This window comes from Pseudophryne corroboree, chromosome 7 (assembly GCF_028390025.1).
Source record: "Pseudophryne corroboree isolate aPseCor3 chromosome 7, aPseCor3.hap2, whole genome shotgun sequence".
NCBI lineage: Eukaryota > Metazoa > Chordata > Amphibia > Anura > Myobatrachidae > Pseudophryne > Pseudophryne corroboree.
Genome location: NC_086450.1, coordinates 377,587,458 through 377,612,132, shown reverse-complemented (window position 1 = coordinate 377,612,132; position 24,675 = coordinate 377,587,458). Strand labels below are relative to the sequence as shown.

General features: G+C 44.1%; 1 protein-coding gene across 3 annotated transcripts in view; it reads right to left on the bottom strand.

Moving 5' to 3' along the window:
- LOC134945333 (cytochrome P450 2K1-like) overlaps nt 1-24,675 on the bottom strand; it is a 251,682-nt gene that overhangs the window by 29,020 nt on the left and 197,987 nt on the right. For 2 of the 3 annotated variants that reach the window (XM_063934537.1, XM_063934538.1), the window contains 2 exons: nt 9,510-9,697; nt 5,716-5,857 (listed from right to left, as the gene is read on the bottom strand). In XM_063934537.1, coding sequence (XP_063790607.1) covers nt 5,716-5,857; nt 9,510-9,697 — 330 coding nt within the window. The remainder of the gene's footprint in view (nt 1-5,715; nt 5,858-9,509; nt 9,698-24,675) is intronic. The other variant, XM_063934539.1, reaches the window with a different exon arrangement.

Here is a 24,675-nt window from a genome sequence, read left to right as displayed (position 1 = left end):
GAAATTTAGAATATAATATTAAATTAAGTAAATTGTGTTTAGGTGACATCCTTAGATTTAATTGTGCGATGAGGGACAAGATTTGCTTCTGTTTGTCCACAGATTTTATGATTGGCAGTCACCAACACTGGTTTTGCCTATTACATTGACCATGAATAATTTTAATTGGTCCTGGACCAACAAACCAGGGCACCGCTGCAAGTGTCCTGAGGCACCCCAGGGTGCCATGGCACACAGTTTGGGAACCACTGATCCACCGTATCAGAATAAGTGATGAGGAAGTCAGGGGGGGCACCTGAGAGTTGTCAGAGTCATCTGGGTCAGAAGCTGCTTTTTTAGGTGCTGATGGTATAACTGTTCTGGGAGCCATATTGGAATCTGTCCTTCGTTTCTCCTGCGCTTGAGGTCTGGCATGGGAGCCTGGCTTAAAACTTCTCCATGTACTGGGGAAGTAGGACGGGGGCTGCTCAGTCCATTGGAGGCTGTAAAAAGCCTTTTAAAGGGTATGATGAGCAAGGCTTCCCTGGAGCTGCACAATGGAGCTACTCACCGCATGAAGCCAGAACTGGTAGTCCTTTCAACATCTTCACTTTTATAAACCTGCACTTTAGTAAATATGTCCCTATACGTTTCTGCATGCCATTGTTGTAATGTATGATTATTGTTACCTTTCAGTCAGCTTGAACCATACAATTTCAAAAGAAATAGGTTGTGGTAGGGTGTGCAACAAGACCCAGAAGTCAGCCCAGCAAAAACACAAATAGAAGTTTCACCTACTTCCAGGAAAATGTTAGTAGTACTATACAATGTATTTAACTCAGGCACTCTCCAGCAGGGGCGTTTTAAGAGAGGAGGAGGCCTGTGTTCAGCCTCCTCCGTCGGGCCCCCTCCTCTCTGGGCGGAGTGCTGTAGAGTCTGAGCACTAGAGGGCTCAGACTCTACTGCGCATGCGCAGAACGCCGTGAAAATGGGCGCTGTGCCATTTTCACTGTGTTCTAGCGGCGCTGCGGATGCCGGCGCTATACTTCGGAGGGGTAAGTATTTTAAAAATGGATGCAGTGTGTGCGGTGGGGGCCCCCTCTGGACTCAGGGGGCCGTGTGCACCGCACACACTGCACCCATAATAGAAACGCCAGTGCTCTCCAGGTTTAACATGTCAAAGGGAACATACAGTTTTTCCAGTCTCTTGTTGTAGTTCACAACCTGCAAAAATGTGTGCTTATGCAATGTTCACCTTAAAAGTAAGGCACCAGAAGTCACACATATGAAAGAATAAAATAATATAGTATAGAGATCCTTTTCAATGTTGTAAAAAATGTTTTTTTTAACACATTGCACTCAGAGAATCCCAAAATGGTTTCAGACACATCACAGGTTTTTTGTATTGGTCATTAGTGTTCCTCAATAGACCTACAAGTAGACAGCTGGACTAGATTTCTCTCAGTAATTTCAACCTGTAGATAGTGGGGGTCATTCCGAGTTGATCGCTCGCTGCCTATTTTCACAGCGCAGCATTCAGGTAAAAAAATGCAAAACTGCGCATGTGTATGTGCCACAATGCGCACGCACGTTGAACGGGTACAAAGAGCATCGTTACTGTGCAATGGTTCTAGTTAGGAATACATTCGCACAGGCGATCGCAAGGAGATTGACAGGAAGAGGGCGTTTATGGGTGTCAACTGACCGTTTTCTGGGAGTGTTTGGGAAAATGCAGGCGTGTACAGGCGTTTGCAGGGCGGGTGTCTGACGTCAATTCCGGGACCTCCGTCGCTGGATTCATTGCACAGGATAAGTAACTTCAGGGCTAGTCTTGTTTTGCACAAAATGTTTCTGTACCGCTCGGCTGCACATGCGTTCGCACACTTGCAAAGCGAAAATACACTCCCCCGTGGGCGGCGACAATGCATTTGCACGGCTGCTAAAAGTAGCTAGCGAGCGATCAACTCAGAATGAGGGCCTGTGTGTCTAAGTTTGCCTCACGACACATATAAAAGAACGAAACTAATAGTGCAGTAATCCTTATAAAATTACAAAATGTAATATTTTACAAGTTGCACTCACATAAATAATAAATATAGAAAGCATATCACATGTCATATTCTGCAGCTCCAAACGACATCACACGTGTGATGTCGTTTGGAGCTGCAGGATATGACATGTGATATAAGGTGTAAATACCGTAAGCACACATTTTTGCAGGTTGTGAACTACAACAAGAGAATGGAAAAACTGTGTTTCATTTGACATGTTAAACCTGGGGGGCGCTTGAGTTAAATACATTGTATTGTACTAGTCAGCTTGAACCAGTCTGTCCACTCTTCTCTAACCTTAACATGGCATTTTCACCGACATAACTGCAGCCCACTGGCAGGGGCATATCTACCCATTGGCCAGGATGGCACTTGCCAGGAGTGCCAGCCGAGCAGGGGGAGCTGCCCGACGGCGCCACGCTCGGCCAATGGGTGGAATCCCTTAAGCCAGGCATGTCCAAACTGCGGCCCTCCAGCTATTGAGAAACTACACATCCCAGTGTGCCCTGACACAGCTTTAGCATTCTCTGAGAGCAAAATTGTGTTGGGGCATGCTGGGATATGTAGTTTCACAACATCTGGAGGGCCGCAGTTTGGACATGCCTGCCTTAAGCTGTAGTGTCTGGCAATACCTGCTGTGCCAAGCTGCCTGTGCATTGCCTGGGATGGAAGGCGGAGGATCGCTCAGCACTACATGGAAGAAACTGAAAAGAAACTACAACTCCCAGCAACCCTTGCTGTCGGGTGCTTCCAGCGGCAAGGGCTGCTGGGAGCTGTAGTTTATATTCAGTTTCTTCACGTAGTTTGGTGCGGTGCCATACACCGGCGCCAGCTCCTGCCTGCAGAGCGATCCTCCGCCCTCCATCCCACGCAGCTCTGCACAGCAGGTATTGCCAGACACTACGGTTATCTGCTGGGATGTTGTGGGGACTAGGGATATGTGCTGTGTGGGGAGGCTATGTACAGTATGTACTGGGAGTGGGGGAGACTACTACTGTGTGCCAAGGGTGGACTATAGATATGTGCTGGGAGGGGGATGGGGACTATGGCTATGTGCTTGGTAAGGTGAGGGGCTATGTGCAGGGAAGGGGACTATGACTATCTATGCTGGTAGGGAACCATTGTTATGTGATGGGAGGGCGGTGGGGACTACTGTATGACTGTGTTGGGAGAGGTGAAGACTACGGCTATGTGCTGGGGGGACTAAGGCTATTGTTTGGGGAGGTGGGGGCTATGGCCATTTACTGAGAGGTGACTATGGCTATGTGCAGGGATGGAGACAATGACTATATGACTGTGGGGGCATATCTGGCACTGTGGGGACATATGTGTATCTGGCACTGTGGGGGCATATCTAGCAATGTGAGGGCATATCTGGCACTGTGTGGGCATGTGTGTATCTATATGTGTATCTGGCACTGTGGGAGTATGTGTGTATCTGGCACTGTGGGGGCATATGTGTTTCTGGTATTGTAGGGGCATATGTGTATTTGGCACTATTAGGGGCATATGTGTATCTGGCACTGCACTATTGGGGTTATATGTGTATCACGCCCCCATTTTCATTGGCCACCCATTTTTTGGGCGCACACACACAGTACCACTAAGATTTTTTTGTTCTACTTTCACCACTGAGTAGTGCGCTGTACTGCACTTCTTTGCACTACTATTTCATTATACCAGCTGGCCTTGGGTGGCATTGCCTCCTCATCCAGGCCAGGCACTGCTGTTGTCTCCTCAGTGGTATAAGAATTACTGTGTGGGCATAATGTGTAAAGGGAACTGCTACTATGTGGGCATGATGTGTATATGGGTTACTACTGTGTAGCATAATTTGAATTGGGGGAACTATTATATAGTCATGCCCCTTTCCCACAAGATCATGTCCCTTTTTTGCACATGCACCTTCCCTATTTCAAATATGGGGGGTGCCAGTCCTTTACTTTGCCAGGGGCGCCCGGAACCCTAGATACACCCTTGCCCACTGGTTGTTTTTGTTTTGTGTACTATGTCTGTAAACTCTAGAGACTGTTCTGTGTAAAAATCATTTGAGAGCCACAATTTTTGAGATAGTCGGACCACCCTATCTGGTACCAACCATTATTCTACAGTCAAAGTTATTCAGGCCACATTTCTTCCCCATTCTGGTCTTTGGTCTGACAACAACTGAAACTCTTAACCATGTCTGCATGCTTTTATGGATAAAGTTGACACAATTGGTTTCTCTAATGCACAAAATCATGTGCACTGCAGGGGGGGGGGGGGGGGGGGCAGATATAACATGTGCAGAGAGAGTTAGATTTGGGTGGGGTGTGTTAAAACTGAAATCTAAATTGCAGTGTAAAAGTAAAGCAGACAGTATTTACCCTGCACAGAAACAAAATAACTTACCCAAATCTAAAGGGCCCTACGCACTGGTCGATATATTTGAAAGATAATGCAAGTGTGGATGCTTCGACGATGGACGATGCATGTGACCAGGGCCGGTTCTATACCTTGTGGCGCTCAGGGCGAAAGTTTCCTTCGGCACCCCATATCCCCCCCGCTGAAGCAAAACAGGGTTTGTGCTCATCGTAGGCGCACGGCAAAAAATAGAGGTGTGACTACATAGGGAAGGGGCGTGGTCACAGTTGTGCCCCCTGTAGTTGTGCCCCCTGTAGCTGTGCCCTCAGTAGTTGTGCCCCCAGTAGCTGTGCCTCCTGTAGTTTTGCCCCTGTAGATATGTCCCCTGTAGTTTTGCCCCCAATAGCTGTGCCCTCTGTAGTTGTGCCCCCAGTAGCTGTGCGCCCAGTAGCTGTGCTCTCAGTAGTTGTGCCCCCAGTAGCTGTGCTCTCAGTAGTTGTGCCCCCAGTAGTTTTGCCCCCAGTAGCTGTGCTCTAAGTAGTTGTGCCCCCAGTAGTTTTGCCCCCAGTAGCTGTGCTCTCAGTAGTTTTGCCCCCAGTAGCTGTGCCCCAGTAGCTGTGCCCCCAGTAGCTGTGCCCCCAGTAGCTGTGCCCCCTGTAGTTTTGCCTCCTGTAGTTGTGCCCTCAGTAGTTGTGCCCCCAGTAGTTTTGCCTCCTGTAGTTGTGCCCTCAGTAGTTGTGCCCCCAGTAGTTGTGCCCCCAGTAGTTTAACCCCCAGTGTTTTTGCTCCCTGTAGCTGTGCCCCCAGTAGTTTTGCCTCCTGTAGTTGTGCCCCCAGTAGTTGTGCCCCCAGTATTTTTGCCCTCAGTAGTTTTGCCCCCAGTAGCTGTGCTCTCAGTAGTTGTACCCCCAGTAGTTTTGCTCCCAGTAGCTGTGCCCCAGTAGCTGTGCCCCCAGTAGCTGTGCCCCCTGTAGTTTTGCTCCCAGTAGCTGTGCCCCAGTAGCTGTGCCCCCTGTAGTTTTGGCTCCTGTAGTTGTGCCCTCAGTAGTTGTGCCCTCAGTAGTTGTGCCCCCAGTAGTTGTGACCCCAGTAGCTGTGCTCCCTGTAGTTTAACCCCCAGTATTTTTGCTCCCTGTAGCTGTGCCCTCAGTAGTTTTGACCGGAGTAGATGTGCCCCCCTGTAGTTATGCCCCTGGTAGCGGCGCTTACAAAACAAAAATGAATACTCACCAGCCCCGCTCCTGCTAGATAGATAGATAGATAGATAGATAGATAGATAGATAGATAGATAGATAGATAGATAGATATTACCTTTAGCATTTTAACAGTTCAAGGCACCAACCTGCAGAGAAAGGTAAAAATGCCTCGGGTCGTACAAACTTCCCACTTGAATCCAGAAAGTGATTTGGGTTAAATTCATATGGAGTTTTCCACTGAGACTTGTCATAAAGAACGGATGTGAGAAGAGGAATGACCTCTGTTCCCTACGATGAAAAAGTAGTACATTGTGTAAATATATTATTAAAACTAATAGCTTGTGTAACTTGTTGAAAAAGAAGTTCACTACTGTGCAGACTGAGACTCCAGTCTTCCTGCCCCCCAGGGAGGCTTCATGCCCTATCCCAAAATGGGTGCCGAGATCTCTACTGAGCATGTGCAGGGAACACCTTGTCTTTACTGTGTAGAGTGACATGGTGGAAGACAGAGGTCTCCTGCCCATGTTCTATGAGATACAAGGTTAATACCTGCTACAAAGCTGTTCCAGCATCCTTGCTCAGCTACCCATTGCCGCATACATCAACCAACTGATGAGCTGTATAAAACCCCACTCCGTTCTAACGCCACTCCATCACCAGTGTGTATGACTGTACCTGCTATCAATAAACCAACACAACTGGTCAGGCTGGGACTGGCCCACAGGGGTACAGGGGAAAACACTGGTGGGACCCACTGCCTGGGAGCCCACCAGGTCCCAGACTGTGCATTTGAATTATACACTATACATATGTTACCTTATACTGGACTATGGTGTATCTGCTACAGTGCATTGCTGTAATTAATCTGTTATTAATCTAGTACACTGCCATACATACAGCAGCTGAATTTACTGTATATACTGTATATGAAGGGACCCAAAAGTTGCACTCTCTAATGGTTAGTCAAACCAATGAGGTGGCAGGACACACGCCCTCTGCAGACTGGCCACACCCCTAACATGGGCCCCTACCATTGCATCTCCCCAGTGGGCCCTACATGCCCCAGTCCGAAACTGCCACTGGTTAAATAACTGTGCTGTTCATACAGTAGTGTGAGTAATCCGCTGGTGTGTACCTCTATAACTCTGCAATATCAACACCTGCACACACATTATTTACAACATTGCTGACACTTTTCTATGGCTCTTCTCGTGGGGCAGCACAGACGGTGTAATGGTTAGCACTACTGCCCCACAGCACTGAGGGCATGGGTTCGATTCCCACCATGGCCCTAACTGTGTGGAATTTGTATATTCTCCCTGTGCTTGCATGGGTTTCCTGCGGGTACTCCGGTTTCCTCCCACAATCCAAAAATATACTGGTAGGTTAATTGGTACCCTACAAATTAACCTTAGCGTGAATGTGTGTGGTAGGTAATATAGATTGTAAGCTCCGCTGGGGCAGGGACTAATGTGAATGGCCAAATACTATCTGTAAAGCGCTGCGCAATATGTGCGTGTTATATAAATAACTGGTCATAAATAAATGAGTCCCAAAACGTGAGCCTTGTGAGTACTAATGTGGTAAATCAGGCTGATGGCCACTGTCTTATCTATGGTGCAATTAGTTGGGTCATTGTGTATTGTGGACCCAGCTGGAATGTCTCTATGATCTCTATGGTTACCACAATGTTCATACTCACTGAAAACAAGCTCAATAACCTCTATAGTGCCCCAGTGAACATTTTAGTCTGGAACCTTCTGCACATTTCACAAGATTCCACTCTGTGCTCTCAGCAGTGAAGCAGCGCCCCCTGCCACCCTGTGCTGCCCTCGAACCTGTGATTTGACGGGACGGGGCTGGGCTGCTGGCAGGAGATAGTACAGCATCGCCCACACTCTCTGGCAGCGCTACGAAATACAGGGTGTATGTCTGGAGAGTCCTTTGGGACAAAGTGGAGTCTTGAGTTCTACAGAACCAGTATACAAAGCATACCTGTTAGCAATCTGGAGCCTGCACTTACAGTCCCCTGCATACATTAGGGTCTATTCATGAAGAAGTGAAAAGAGTGGAGAAGTGAGCCTGTGGAGAAGTTGCTCTGTATAATTTTATAATATGCAAATTATAAATGTTACCTCAACACTGGTTGCCAGGGGTAACTTCTCTACTGGCTCACTTCTCTACTCTTTTAACTGCTTCATGTATAGACCCCATTGTTGGGAGATGGATCTTCTATAAGCTAGCTGTAAGACTGGCTGATAGGGTTTGGTTTCCTATCTTGCACTGATTCCTCATTCAACAGCAGTGTTCAATGCAAGAGAGGAAATAAGCAGGGCCTCCCCAACCATCGCCGCCGTTCAACTCGTCTATAAACAGGTGAGGTGCGGACTGTCACTGTGGAGGGCTGGAGGCCATCTTTAGTTGAACACAAGCAGATGCAGGATGCCTGCAGGAGAGGAGATGGCAATGTGTGCTAGAGTGGAGCAGGTGCTCGGTGTGAGGGAAGCAGGTTGGGGACAGACAGACAGTGTGAGGGCAAGCAGTGTGCGCTGTATTGTTTCTTTTTAACCCTGTGGCTGTCTACTTGACGTTGGAACGAAGAGGACAGATCTACACCGGTTTAGGTGAGTATAAATTATTTTTTTTACCAGTACCCCATGGATTCTACGTTAACAAGGGGACCGATAGACACTAGGTAAGTATGAAAAAAGAATAAGGGTAAAAATTGGGGGTGGGGAAAGGAGGGGGGGGGGGGGGCACTTCTGTATTAGCCTAGGGCAGCTGGAACCCTTAATCTAGCCCTGGAAATAAGGATTGGGCTGTGTATGATTTTTCAACACGAACGTCAACAGTATAATGTCAATGGGACAATGCCAACGTGTACGTAAAGCATGTTAACCATATTGACATTCTAACTTGATACAGTAGTAAAGCGTCATGTTTGAACTTGTAATGCTGACATCGTTAAAAAGCTTTAAATAACATTACTACTGTGTCTATATTCTCCTGTTGACTTTGCACAGTTGACATTTTGACTGTCGACAGCGGAAGTGTTGACTATTTAACTACATCCCTAAAGTTTTACCAGCGACTATTATCTGGCTGGTAGAAGCTCTGTCTGCCAACAAGTGATTTCAACTCTTCCCTTTATCCTGGTGTAATCCCTTGAACACCCGGGACCCCATGCTTTCTGCAAAGGTCCCAACAATCACGACGGAAGTATCACATTTAGGGCATGATTCTAATTCAGACGCAGTGTTGGAGTTGGATGTTGAACATTTTCTTTCCACAGCACATGCATAAAGTCACAGAAGCAGTAATGGTAAAAGAGGCAGCAGACAAGGGCGCTGCAGCGTCTGACTCGGGGTGGGATGTATTAAAATACATCGCTGCCCCTCGCCGCCTACCATAGCGATGCTAATCGAATATGTACTAACATATGCGATTAACATCGCAATGCGGTGATGTAGGCCCCCCACGATACCTGTGAAAAGGGGGGTCTCTGTCACCTCCCTGGGGTCTCCGTCGCCTTCCAGGCCAGCAAGCAGGCAGTCTGTCCCGTGCTCCTCCTTCTCCTCCCTGCAGCCGGAAGGACCTCCAGCTGTGTTGCTAGGGGTAGGAGGAGTTTGGGTTCCAGGACCAAGGCTGCCTGCACACAGGTATGCCGAGGGGAGGGGGGGTCATCGTGAGTGGGACGGCGGTAAGAAGCCCATAGATTTCTATAGGGTAGGGTAAAGATGGCGATACCCTCTACAAAACCCAGCGGCCGGGGGTTAGTATATATGAAAATGCAGTAAAACCCCTGAAAATGGGGGTTTTACCGCAATTTCCCTTTAGTTCATCCCGCCCTCAGAATCAGGTCCTTAATTGTTTAGAAACAATAGACAAACAATGTTATAAATGAAGACAATGCTACATTGCTCTAATACCACAAACTCACCTTTGGAATACTGTAACCACGAAAATTCACATCATTTACAGTTGTATGAGACAAGTTCAGGGGAACGATATTGGCAAACCTCTGTACTTCATGTACCACTGCATCAGTATAAGGCATACTCCTTCTATCATCGGCTGTAGGCATCTGTCCTGGCTTCATATGTGTCCTGATTTCCTCCTGCACCCTTTCTACAAAGCAGTAAGCATTTATTTGTTAACACAATACAACATACTGTATGCACTTTTATCACTGTCAAAGAAGGGGTTGGATTAATAATTATGTAAATGCACTTTTTACTGGCCGAGCTAATCGAATAGCCCGGCCGCAACACCCGAAGAAACATCGGGAGTTTTTACTCCCGATGTCTCTTCGGGGCAAATTGAATATCCCTGTAAGTCTTAGTAAATAGACCCCCAATTCTCTTACTTCCCAAGATATTAGGAAGCTGAAATTTAACATATGTTTTCTTCAGGTGGGAAATAGGAAAACTACGTAATCAGAATTTTAATAGACCTACCCTTAGGGGATGAAAAGGGGATTGACATAATGACGTCATTACCGATGCATGGCTTGCATTGCGAGAACGATAACGCCCAAACGGACAATCGGATCAAAATTTTGATTGCACCTCCAGTGTGTAGAATTTAATAAACTACAAAAATAGTCCTGTCACTTTTTACCGAATCTGCCACGGGTGCTCCTTGGGTAACGCCAAGAACCATGGATTAATATTTATTTATATTAAGACGTCTCAAATTTACATCTCTATAGAATTACCAAATAGTATTTGTATGCACAACTGTGAAAATCAGAAACTCCCGTACGAAGAACGGGTAGAACAGCTAGTTTACTATATTTGAGATTAGTAGCGTGATTTGGTTAATATGAATTGCTACAATGGCCCTCATTCCGAGTTGCTCGCTCGCTAGCTGCTTTTAGCAGCATTGCACACGCTAAGCCGCCGCCCTCTGGGAGTGTATCTTAGCATAGCAGAATTGCGAACGAAAGATTAGCAGAATTGCGGATAGAAATTTCGAGGCAGTTTCTGAGTAGCTCGAGACTTACTCCTACACTGCGATCAGTTCAGTCAGTTTCGTTCCTGGTTTGACGTCACAAACATACCCAGCGTTCGCCCAGACACTCCCCCGTTTCTTCAGACACTCCCGCGTTTTTCCCTGAAACGCCAGCGTTTTTCCGCACACTCCCATAAAACGGCCAGTTTCCGCCCAGAAACACCCATCAATCACACTACGATCACCAGAACGATGAAAAAACTTTGTTACGCCGTGAGTAAAATAACAAACTTTTGTGCGGATTTACTTGGCGCAGGCGCACTGCGAACATTGCGCATGCGCAGTTTGCGACTATTCGCTCCGTAGCGAAAAAACTAACGAGCGAACAACTCGGAATCACCCCCAATGTTATGCAACAGTTTGCAGCTTGTGATTTATACTTCTATGGTCTATTTAGGCTTCCATAGTTTGACCATTGTATCAATGTGGTGAAGGGTTGTTCACTTTGTAGTTAATTTTGTTTCACACACGTGCATCCAGACCGGATGTGGGGCATTCAGTTTCCAGGGTTTGAATCAATTTGAGGAAAGTTGCGAATTTTATATTATTATATCCTGACGAAAGAGCTGGATTAAATAGTTTTGAAATGGTGATATAACCGTGAGGGTAATGTACCTTACTTGTTAGGTTATTTAGAGGACTGCCCTGGGTCTGTGTGTATATATATATATATATATATATATATATATATATATATATATATATATTTATTTATTTTTCAGCCGGCACTCAACTCCAATTCAAACAGCTTGCCCCGGTGCCATAGTCCAAAGCATACATACAACTCCAAACGTGGAAAAAAGGCACTCCAGAGGCTCAATCAATAAAAAAAGATGTAATTGAATGTGACGTTTCGGGGATAACCCCTTCCTCAAGACATAACCAACAAGTGTAATACATGAACTTACCCATTAATGTACCCCCGAGCCAGCAGCGTCATCCCCCTCGTCTCCCGCCGCCTCTCCCGTCTCCGGCCGCCACTGTGCTGCACTTCCGGGTCGTAGCTCTGCCTGGTAGGCATAGCAACCTGGGCCGCTTGCGTTCCACCCCGGGAGGCTCATTGATTGAGCCTCTGGAGTGCCTTTTTTCCACGTTTGGAGTTGTATGTATGCTTTGGACTATGGCACCGGGGCAAGCTGTTTGAATTGGAGTTGAGTACCGGCTGAATTGTATTTCTGTACATTGGGATTGCAGCAACATGCAGTCCAGGTAGTATGGCACCTACAGCATTTTTTAAAGATTGACTATTTGGACTGACCTATCTGTGCCTTTTTTCAGTCAGCTAAGCTAGGCTGTCTGATTTTATTCACTTTGTTTCACTGGTGTGGCATTAGTGTGCAGTATAAGCATTATGGATTCAGCCAGTGGCACTACAGCATCGCAGGATGCAACAGGATGCCACAACTTTATTGTACCGCCTGGTGAGACCTTTTGCTTCACCCTAGAGCAAATAGAGGGGATTTTGCTCAAAGAAAAAGTACCTGGTTATGATGCTAAGCATACCATGGAAGATGTATATTTTCAGTTGTTCAAGCTTAAACGCCGTGAGACGGATTACCTACTGCATGCCTCCTCTCTAACAGAATACTACAGAGACAAGAAAATCCCTCGTGGGTTTCGCTGTAGGAATACCCCTACCATCGGGAGAAATAACCCAGAGTTTATCAGAAAATGGATTGGCATCTTAAACAGGTGCGCGCTAGATCTTATGATTCTAGTGATCGAGGAGGCACGCTGTGAACTTGATTCAACTCGGGCTAAAATTAAAACCCTGGAGAAGGAATCCAAGAAGTTATTAAATGATTCCAACAATGCCAGTTGGGTCACTAAACTTGAACATAACTGTGACCAGTACAGGAAAGAGCTTCTTAAATTTAAAAAGAACAAACGGTCCACGGTGGACAATGACTACGACGAGAATAGGGTGTACCGCTGGCTATCTGGCACTGAGGGAGAATCGTAGTAAAGTACGCTACCAAAAGAGACGACCTTGGCAGAAAAAACGTTCTGCTCGTGACACACCCAACAGTAATAGTGACAGCGACTTTTGCATTACAGATTCGGAAGACGGCAATCCAAGTACCAGTGTCCCTTTAGGCCACGATTCCCAGCAATTAAGTCACCTAAGCGATCGTCCACCCGCCGGGGAGGGCAGAACAAGAGGCGGCAAAAATGCAGACAAAAAGAAGACTCGTTAATTTTCAATTTATCTGATAGGTTATTATCTGATGATGAACTGAAGGTTTTACAGAAAGGATTATCCTTTGTGCCGACTAATATGCATGATGGATTTGACTGGCACCAGGATCATCATAAACTGGCACGTAAACTACGTTTAAAGGAATATTACCAGTCTCGTCCAGTCACGGCAGTGACTACGTATATGGATCCTTTTCTGCATTCACACTCCAGTTCTAAGTTTGATCCTATTTCATCTAATCCGTCTTTAAAAACCTTTAATAGACTTTTAGATGAATCTGTCTGCAAATTTGCCTCTGCGCCCGGGCGTATCCGTAAGAATTTATCTCACCGTGAGACCATTGCTCTCAAAAATTTAGCCAGCTATGAAGATATAGTTATTAGGCCCGCCGATAAGGGCGGGGCCGTGGTGGTCCAAAACATTGCCGACTATCGGGCTGAAATTGTCCGCCAGTTGTCTGAACCAGATGTATACAAAAAATTGGCCAGTGATCCCACTAAGGAATACCAGCGAGAAGTGAGAGCCATTCTTGATACCGCAGTCCAAGAGGGTCTGCTTACACCAGCACTACAGAAGATCTTATATAAGGAACATCCTATAACTCCTGTGCTTTATACATTACCAAAACTTCATAAGGACAGTATATCGGTATTAGAAATGCCCAGGTCACAACTGTTGCAACCGAAATTAAGAGATCAAGATAAGTTCATCCCTTGGGTCAGTAATTTTACCACAGCAAGCCCAATTATTAAACAAGCCACTCAAGCTTTATGGCCAATTATCAAAACGGATAGTGAATTACCCTGTTTTAGGGAAACTAGACCCTTGGCAGCATTCAAAAGGGGACGTAATCTCCGCGACAGGCTGGTTAAATCGGATATTTCCGGGATGGGCAAAGTGATTACACCTAATGTATATTATAAGCCTCCTGGATGTTATAGTTGTTTTAATTGCACTACCTGTAAGTATATGCAGCCGTGTAAGAAATTCTCTCACCCACATTGCGACAAGTCATTTGACATTAGGCATGTCCTTACTTGTAGAACAGAATTTGTTGTCTACGTGATTTGTTGCCCTTGTGGGCTCTAATACGTTGGACAGACTTCGAGGCCATTCAGGGACAGGATGGCCCTGCACCGTTCTGCCATTAGCTTAGCCGGCAGGAATTTGGATCAGCCCGTGGCACGCCACTTTAAATCTAAGGGCCATACTCTTTCCATGTTAAGATACTTCATGATTGATCACATTCCCTTATCTATAAGGGGCGGTGATCGTCAGAAAGCTCTGCTTTTAGCCGAGTCAAGATGGATCTTTAGACTTAATACTATGTCCCCTATGGGGCTTAATGATAAAATTAATTGGACTAGTCTTATGTAGTGATCCTGTAGCTATGTACAGAATAGGGTCGAACTTAGGTGGTACTGTTCTGTGATCATTTATATGGCGTAGTAATGATTTATACATCTGTAATCGATGCATCACTGCCATTTGTTTTATGTATTTTTTTGTTATAGATTCATGTTTTGAGCCATGTTGCCATGTCAGCCTCCGGCCTCCAGCAGCGCTCTTGAGCCCGGACTGCATAATGAGCCTCCCGGGGTGGAACGCAAGCGGCCCAGGTTGCTATGCCTACCAGGCAGAGCTACGACCCGGAAGTGCAGCACAGTGGCGGCCGGAGACGGGAGAGGCGGCGGGAGAGGCGGGGAATGACGCTGCTGGCTCGAGGGTACATTAATGGGTAAGTTCATGTATTACACTTGTTGGTTATGTCTTGAGGAAGGGGTTATCCCCGAAACGTCACATTCAATTACATCTTTTTCTATTGATTGAGCCTCTGGAGTGCCATTTTTCCACGTTTGGAGTTGTGTGTGTGTGTGTGTGTGTGTGTGTGTATATATATATATGAAATAGTGGTAGTATGGCGCCACAGGTTTATGTGGGTAAAAAAATATATATAGGGTTATCACAATAGACCCAACCGTAGACACTCCTTTATAGATATAAGGTGTCAGCTAGCCTCCAAGCAGATTAGGCAGGGATAAGATGCCTAAGATTAGGAGATGAAAAAAAGGGGGGATGGGGGCGCCAGCGACCAACGGTGTCAAATGGTTTTTTTAATAAAATATGAAGAAGTGGCTGGATACGTTCAGATAAAAATATAAAATTCAATTTAATTCATAAAAGAAAAGGGTGGGATAAAAGTTTACAAGCATGGGGCATAGTTTGAGAATACACCATAAAAGATTCTTTAAAAAATACGGATACACAAAATATGAGAATAAAAAACATCAATATTCTAAAAAGATAAAAACGCAATGCTTATCTTTTAAAATGGAGGGTCAATTCAGAGGTACACCCAACGCGTTTCGTCCATCAGACTTCATCAAGGGGTAGGGTACAAATGAACAAGGGTAGTATTTATAGCAGGTATCATGTGTTCATAGTTAATTATGACATCACTTCCTGTTAGAAATCAAAAAAGCATAGTGTTGCACAATTCTTAATACAGGTTGAGTATCCCATATCCAAATATTCCGAAATACGGAATATTCCGAAATACGGACTTTTTTGAGTGAGAGTGAGATAGTGAAACCTTTGTTTTTTGATGGCTCAATGTATAGAGACTTTGTTTAATACACAAAATTACTAAAAATATTGTATTAAATTACCTTCAGGCTGTGTGTATAAGGTGTATATGAAACATAAATGAATTGTGTGAGTGTACACACTTTATTTAATGCACAAAGTTATAAAAAATATTGGCTAAAATGACCTTCAGGCTGTGTGTATAAGGTGTATATGTAACATAAATGCATTCTGTGCTTAGATTTAGGTCCTATCACCATGATATCTCATTATGGTATGCAATTATTCCAAAATACGGAAAAATCCCATATCCAAAATACCTCTGGTCCCAAGCATTTTGGATAAGGGATACTCAACCTGTATAAACATAAGTGTGCTTAAGAGGCAGTGAAAGTAAGTCCTGTAGTGTCGTTTTTTCCGAAAAACGAGTCTTAGAAAGCTGTTTTTTTCGTTTTGAAAGGTCCAGGACGCGTCCCGCGTCATTTCCGCCCCGCTTCCGGCGTCCGCACCGACAGTGTGCGCATGCGCGTCAAGCCGCTCTTCCGGTTTCGCGTACACGATGAATGTTCCCCACTTCCGTCTGTTACTTCTAGTGGAAGATGCCCCACTTCCTATGGGGATGGTACTCGGCTGTTCCCTTTACTTTATTGGAAGGGGAGACTGTCACTCATTGCGGCGGCCATTTTCATGAAGTTTGTTGCTGCAGCAGACGTATTTTTTTGTAAGGTTAACCACGGTCTCCATGGGAACCACACATAATTAAAGATATAAATGAAAACAGAGGTTAGAGCCTGTATTCTTAGTGAAATAAAAGGCTATATTAGCTTTATATATTACTGTTATCCTATAAGAATGGAGAGATTAAATATTGATAAGAATATGCACTGGTGCATAATCTTCTTTGTCCAGGTATCCATAGTAGTTAGGGGATACATAAATGAATTGCTGTAAGGAGAAGTGAGTGATGAAATGCCAGGAGTTTTTTTAAGAGATAAAATAGTCATTAAAAAATATGTATAATATTTAGTGACTTGATGCCAAAATAATAGATAATGTGATTATGTTATAAGTGCCGACAGACAGTGCCTATGGAAAAATATATGAGGAGTCCATCATAGGTGTGGTGCTAGGAATAAATCCAGTGGACAAGTTAATTCGTGATATGCTTGTTATGTCTGTCATATATAGTGATATATTTAGTGTGTTAAGTTAGTGCATGATTGACAGACTGTGGAATATTTTAACCGTAAACTCTAATGTGTGTGATGGGCTCACTCAGTGTGTCAATATTGCAGAGATTATTTCTAGCCTGCCGTTACCCACTATGTACAGTACCCAATCTTCGCAAATGGTTCCCCATTTGGTACTGGTTAGGCCCTACACTGCTTAGCTTCCAAGATCGGGCGAGATTGGGCGTCCGCCAGTGTGGTATGACTGTATCTTTTGGTGCGGCGACTCAAAGAAACACGGTAGACTGCTGTTTATTTGAAGTGTTGACATACTAATTATAAATAGTGCCAAGACATATTACATTTAAAGTGCCAAGTGCATATAAATAGTGAAAATAGAAATAAAAATAAAAACCAGCGGAGTCTTTTCTACTTTCTTTTTTTCTCTTTTTTTCTCTTTTTCTCACAGGAACGGTGCAATCTCGTAGCCTTCATTAAAACCCATGGGATGAATGGTTTTCAATTGGAAGATCCAATACATCTCCCTTTGGGAAAGTTTCTTGGCTAGGTCGCCGCCTCTTTCGTTGCTTGTGACATGTTCTATTGCCTTAAAGGAAAGTTCTTCTGGGTTGGAATTATGCTCAAGTTTAAAGTGTCTATATATCAGATGGGTCTCCAATTTATTTTTGATACTGCGTATATGCTCCTGTATTCTAATCTTCAATGTCCTTTTCGTTTTACCCACGTACTTTTTGTGGCAGGTGCATTCCAACAGGTAGATAACTGATGTGCTATTGCAATTCATAAATTCTTTGATTTTAAACTCCTGAGTGTTTTCTGTGTCGCTGAAGGTCCTTCTGTTAGAATTCAAAAATCGGCATATGTTGCAGTGTCCACATTTATATGCTCCAATACACTTTGGAAGGGAGCGTTGGTTGGTATCTGGTGGTAGTTCTCGCAACATGCTTGGTGCGAGAATGTCTTTCAAATTTTTAGATTTTCGAAATATGAGTTCCGGTTGCGGAGGGAGGATATTCTTAAGGATCGGGTCCATTAGTAAAATGTCCCAATGGGACTTCAATGAAGTTCTGATGTCTTGTTCGTGAGTGCTGTAGGTAGTTATGAATGAGACTGATTCCTGTTTCTCCTTTTTCTTTTTGTATGAAAGTAGACTGTCCCTCTCAAGGAGTCTGGTCTTAGTGAGTGCTTCATCCAGTATTGTTTCTGGGTATTTCTTCTCTTCAAATCTTTTCCTGTAGGTGGCTAATTGTAGTTCACAGTCTTCAGTTTTATTACAGTTCCTCCGGATCCTATGAAATGGCGAATAGGGGATGTTGTTTTTCCATTTCTTAGAGTGGCTGCTATTATAATGGAGGTAACTGTTCATGTCAACCTCTTTAATGTAGTTCTTAGTGATGACCATCCCTTCTTCGCTTCTTAAAACCAGGTCCAGAAATTCAATGGAATTCTTATTCTTATTCCTTTAAGGCAATAGAACATGTCACAAGCAACGAAAGAGGCGGCGACCTAGCCAAGAAACTTTCCCAAAGGGAGATGTATTGGATCTTCCAATTGAAAACCATTCATCCCATGGGTTTTAATGAAGGCTACGAGATTGCACCGTTCCTGTGAGAAAAAGAGAAAAAAAGAGAAAAAAAGAGAAAAAAAGAAACTAGTAGAAAAGACTCCGCTGGTTTTTATTTTTATTTCTATTTTCACTATTTATATGCACTTGGCACTTTAAATGTAATATGTCTTGGCACTATTTATAATTAGTATGTCAACACTTCAAATAAACAGCAGTCTACCGTGTTTCTTTGAGTCGCCGCACCAAAAGATACAGTCATACCACACTGGCGGACGCCCAATCTCGCCCGATCTTGGAAGCTAAGCAGTGTAGGGCCTAACCAGTACCAAATGGGGAACCATTTGCGAAGATTGGGTACTGTACATAGTGGGTAACGGCAGGCTAGAAATAATCTCTGCAATATTGACACACTGAGTGAGCCCATCACACACATTAGAGTTTACGGTTAAAATATTCCACAGTCTGTCAATCATGCACTAACTTAACACACTAAATATATCACTATATATGACAGACATAACAAGCATATCATGAATTAACTTGTCCACTGGATTTATTCCTAGCACCACACCTATGATGGACTCCTCATATATTTTTCCATAGGCACTGTCTGTCGGCACTTATAACATAATCACATTATCTAGTATTTTGGCAATAAGTCACTAAATATTATACATATTTTTTAATGACTATTTTATCTCTTAAAAAAACTCCTGGCATTTCATCACTCACTTCTCCTTACAGCAATTCATTTATGTATTCCCTAACTACTATGGATACCTGGACAAAGAAGATTATGCACCAGTGCATATTCTTATCAATATTTAATCTCTCCATTCTTATAGGATAACAGTAATATATAAAGCTAATATAGCCTTTTATTTCACTAAGAATACAGGCTCTAACCTCTGTTTTCATTTATATCTTTTATTATGTGTGGTTCCCATGGAGACCGTGGTTAACCTTACAAAAAAATACGTCTGCTGCAGCAACAAACTTCATGAAAATGGCCGCCGCAATGAGTGACTACCTCCCCTTCCAATAAAGTAAAGGGAACAGCCGAGTACCATCCCCATAGGAAGTGGGGCATCTTCCACTAGAAGTAACAGACGGAAGTGGGGAACATTCATCGTGTACGCGAAACCGGAAGAGCGGCTTGACGCGCATGCGCACACTGTCGGTGCGGACGCCGGAAGCGGGGCGGAAATGACGCGGGACGCGTCCTGGACCTTTCAAAACGAAAAAAACAGCTTTCTAAGACTCGTTTTTCGGAAAAAACGACACTACAGGACTTACTTTCACTGCCTCTTAAGCACACTTATGTTTATATTAAGAATTGTGCAACACTATGCTTTTTTGATTTCTAACAGGAAGTGATGTCATAATTAACTATGAACACATGATACCTGCTATAAATACTACCCTTGTTCATTTGTACCCTACCCCTTGATGAAGTCTGATGGACGAAACGCGTTGGGTGTACCTCTGAATTGACCCTCCATTTTAAAAGATAAGCATTGCGTTTTTATCTTTTTAGAATATTGATGTTTTTTATTCTCATATTTTGTGTATCCGTATTTTTTAAAGAATCTTTTATGGTGTATTCTCAAACTATGCCCTATGCTTGTAAACTTTTATCCCACCCTTTTCTTTTATGAATTAAATAGAATTTTATATTTTTATCTGAACGTATCCAGCCACTTCTTCATATTTTATTAAAAAAACCATTTGACACCGTTGGTCGCTGGCGCCCCCATCCCCCCTTTTTTTTCATATATATATATATATATATATATATATATATATATATATATGAAAAAAAGTGAAGTGCAATAGAGCGCCTACTGGTGTTTATCGAGAATCTGGATTTATAGAATTTTTATGTAGCCAGTTCACCATGTGAAAAGTGCAAAGTGTAAGTTTAAGACGGATTGACTTAGCTTCCTTGGGAACAGCTTCAGTCTGATGATGCTTTTTAGGACATGTAAAACAGAAATAAAACCAACATAGTGTATACTGTTTGAATTGTAAATAATGTTTAACGCTTTAGGGACCTTGCTAGTCCCAATATAGAAAAATAAGCTGGATAATAGGTACTGATTCCAGTACACAAGGGCTGGACAGATATTTATAAAACAAGAAATTTTAATATAACAAATCCTGAAGTAAATGTAGGTATCACACGTCCAAAAATAAAATTGTATAAACAGCTTATCTGTCCACAAACGAAATCACCATGTTAGCAGCAGTCCAATCCTATTGGTGAATGTTAAAATGTCCTGAAGCAAATGCAGGTAGCATATGTACAAGATATAAAATTAAAACAGCTTATCTGTCCATTCAGAGAAGTCGTGGGTGAGTCATAAGTCCCGGTCCGACGCGTTTCGTCCTGTAACATAGGACTTCATCAAGGGGATGAGTGGTAGCAGTGGGTCGAGTACATTTCTGACCAGAAAAGCAGGGTGCTATCGGTGCACCGGTTGTACGACATGTAGTTACATGGAGTATGGCGATTCCTTTGCCCACCCACATTCTGGGGAACGGATCGCCATATGCCAGGTTCTATCATATACCAAGACCCATGTTATCTATATCATCCGATATCCGTGTGGTCTCCTCTATGAGGGGAAGACCACTAGGATGTTTAAGGAACGCATGGCACTCCACAGATCGGCAATAAGACATGCACTGGAGTGGGTCAAAATTGGATTTAACCAACCAGTAGCCAAGCACTTTAAATTGTTAAATCATGGCCTGGCCACTTTGCGATATAAGATTATTGATGCTGAACCTAAACGTCTGAGGGGGGGCGACAGAGGGAAAGCCCTGTTGAAGAGAGAAGCCAGGTGGATACACCGCCTGAACACGATTACCCCCAAAGGCTTAAATGAAAAACTCCCTTTAAATTGCTTCTTGTAACTTTATTTCTATATAGATTAGTCTGTCTTTCTGGCAGCTTCAGCCCTGTCCATTATCATTTAGTTCCTTTAATGTAGGAACTTTATATATGGGGACCTGCATGTTATCATCTTTTGCTGTAGTAACAAGATAAATATTTTCATTAGTAGTATGTGTATATAGCCATAAAATTGGCCCTCAAAGCAGCTGAGATCCGTGGTTTTCATAGATTAGCATGCACACGTTTTATGAACTTTATTATGATTATGCAGTTACTACATAAGAGGCAATCTTCTACATACAGCCGTTTTGTCCCCCGATTTGCTGTTTACTTGAACTGTATTCTCCTGCAATGTATCTTCTGTTTATTTATGTCACATGATTTTTCTGTCTCTAGGCAACCGCTCGAGCGTCCGGGCGCACGGGAAGTGCGCGACGCAGTTTGCTGTCATCCGTGGACCCGGCGCCCGCAGCGATGGCGTAGACGCACATGGGGTGGTGAGTAGTTATTTAAATGTTGATGTTTGTACTTTCTGGTTATCCTGATGACGATATTAAATTATCACAAACGTCGATTAGACCAAGTTTGTGACCGCTGTGTCCTTCTTTACTTGAATGAAGTCCTGAGAGCGCCACTCTCTTCCAGCGATATTTATGGCCGATTGACCATTTGTGGAGGCACCTGGGCATTTATATATTGTTTGTGAGAGTGCCGGTCCCTACACTGCTATACGTAGGTGTATTTTAGCTTCGGGACGTTGTTGACTGACTGTCGCTATATACACCGTTTCTGACAAGGCACCTCCCGTGGAAAGATAATTTCATCACTCTTGGCTAAGTGCACTATTGCACTTGTGTTTGCTTTTAACTGTCTGTGGGCATGCAGGAGAATACAGGGATTAGGAACATCACTCTCCCGGCGGGGGAAACCTGGAGCTTCTCGGATGCTGATGCAGACACTATTCGTTTCAAGGAACACTTTGAGCACACGGAAAGTGCTGAATCTGTAGAACAACTATATGTCCAGTTATTAAGATTATCCAAAAAGGAGATTGACTTTTTCCTACATGGGGTGATCCTATCAGATTACCACCGGAGCGGCCAAATACCCAGGGGCTTTCGAGTAAGAAATTCCCCGACAATAGGCAAATTTAACACAGAGTTTTGCCGCAAATGGGCTGCAATCCTCAATAAGTGCAGCCTTGACCTCATCTTACTAGTAGTGGAGGAGTCAGCCAGAAAACTGAAAATTATCAAACAAAAGAAAGCTGAGTTTGAAGCACTCCATTTGCCTACATTCAAACAAGATACTGATACTGATTGGCTTGCCAAGTTAGCCACACAGGTTGAAGCATACCGCAAAGACTTGGTCAGATTCAAACGCAACAAATTGACCCTTGTACAGAAGGATTACGCCGAGGGCAGAGTGTATACTTGGGCTTTCAATCCTGGTCAAAAAAGGGACTTTAAGCCTCGTCAGAGGCATTTCAGAAGGTTTGCTGGAGACACAGAGAGTTCGAGTGGGGGCCAGTCGTCACAGAGCAAGACTGAGGCAACAGGCAGGTCTAATACTGGGAAGCCCCCTTTAGGGGTGAGCACACGCGCACAGCGAGAAGCCACAGGGGACCTTTTACCAGACGAGGAGGACAATGGCGGAGGGTCCTCAAAGCGCAAAAACAAGACCATAAAGAAGAAAAAATAATTTTTAACCTGTCTCATAGGAGCCTCACGGTGGATGAAGAGAGACTCCTGAACAAGGGATTATCGTTCATACCCTCTTCCCCATTTAATGACTTTCAGTGGAGACTTGACTCCTACCGCTTTAATAGGAAGCTTAGACTACGTGAGCATTTTGGTTCCACCGCCCTGACTGATATAACAGTGGCTAACCCCTTACAGAAAATCAAAGGTACATCTAATTTCGACCCTATTAGCATGAACTCCTCATTGAGGTGTTTTAATCGATCCTTAGACCAGGAAGTTAAAAGTCTGGTCCATTCCCTCAAACCAGTCAGATCCAACATGTCTAAAGCTGACTGGAATACTTTACACAACTTGAGCAGGGATAACAGCATTGTCATCCGCCCTGCTGATAAGGGGGGCGGAATTGTCATACTGGACCTCCAGCAGTACAAGGATGAAATCTACAGACAACTTGAGGATAGCACGGTCTATCTAGAAGTACCAGTGGATCCGACGACAAGATTCAATCTGGAACTCAAAGCGGTACTAGATGAGGCAGTGTTACAGGGGGTCATTACCCGGTCTACGAGGGACACCCTAATACAGGAGAATCCGGTGGCCCCGGTCCTGTACACATTGCCTAAAATACACAAAAATCCCAGCTCTCCACCGGGACGCCCGATCATATCGGCGAGAGACTCTATTTATTATAAAATCTCAAAGTACCTAGATGTTTACCTTCAGCCAGTAGTCCAAGCCCAGCGGACCTACTTAAAGGACACTACTTCACTGATATTACAACTACAGAAGTTACCGACACTGCCTAGCAATGCCTTCCTCTGTATATTAGACATCATGAGTCTATATACCAATATCCCCCATTCGGGGGGACTTGAGGCGGTTTTTAGACTTTTGTCATCAAGCCCATTATACTCTGGCCCAGACATTTCTTTCTTCATTAGATTATTAGAACTCACTTTGAAGAGAAACTATTTCCTCTTTGACTCCCGGTGGTACGTCCAGCAACAGGGGTGTGCCATGGGGTCATGTGTGGCCCCAGCCTTCGCAAACACGTACATGTTTGAGGTTGAACGCCAAGCTTTTTTCAGTGATACCGATATAGCGGCTAAAATTCCATTCTTTGTGCGGTACATTGACGATCTGCTCCTGGTATGGACTGGCACAGAGACAGAATTTAATAACCATATGGTATCCGTGAATTCTACTGAGAGCACCATCAAGTTTACGTACCAGATGAGCACGCAATATGTCAACTATTTAGATGTACAAGTCTCCCTGGAGAATGGCAAAATTCGCACCTCTCTGCACAAGAAGGTCACTGACCGCAATACGATTCTTCATGCAAGCAGTCAACACCCTAGTTCCACCAAGAGAGGACTACCATTCTCCCAATTCCTGAGGATACATCGGATATCAGATGATATCTGTAATACTAATAGGGAGATTGACATCATGATTAAACAATTCATGACCAGAGGATACAAACATGTGGACCTTGTTAAAGCTAAAGAGAGAGCGCTGGCGATTCCACGGTCCAAAACTCTGATTCCATCCGTGGGCGGCAAAGAACGTCTGAATGACTGTATCCCGTTTGTACAACAATATACCTCTGCTAGTCCACGTATAGCGAATGCTGTTAAGAAGCTATGGCCTGTGGTGACATCAGACCCCGATCTGACGATGCTGAGCAATACCAAAGTGTTGGCTAGCTACACGCGGAACAGAAATCTAAAAGACTAGTTGGTCAAGAATGATGTTTCGAGTGGTAGGAGCAGTGGGCCGAGTACATTTCTGACCAGAAAAGCAGGGTGCTATCGGTGCACCGGTTGTACGACATGTAGTTACATGGAGTATGGCGATTCCTTTGCCCACCCACATTCTGGGGAACGGATCGCCATACGCCAGGTTCTATCATGTACCAGTACCCATGTTATCTATATCATCCGAT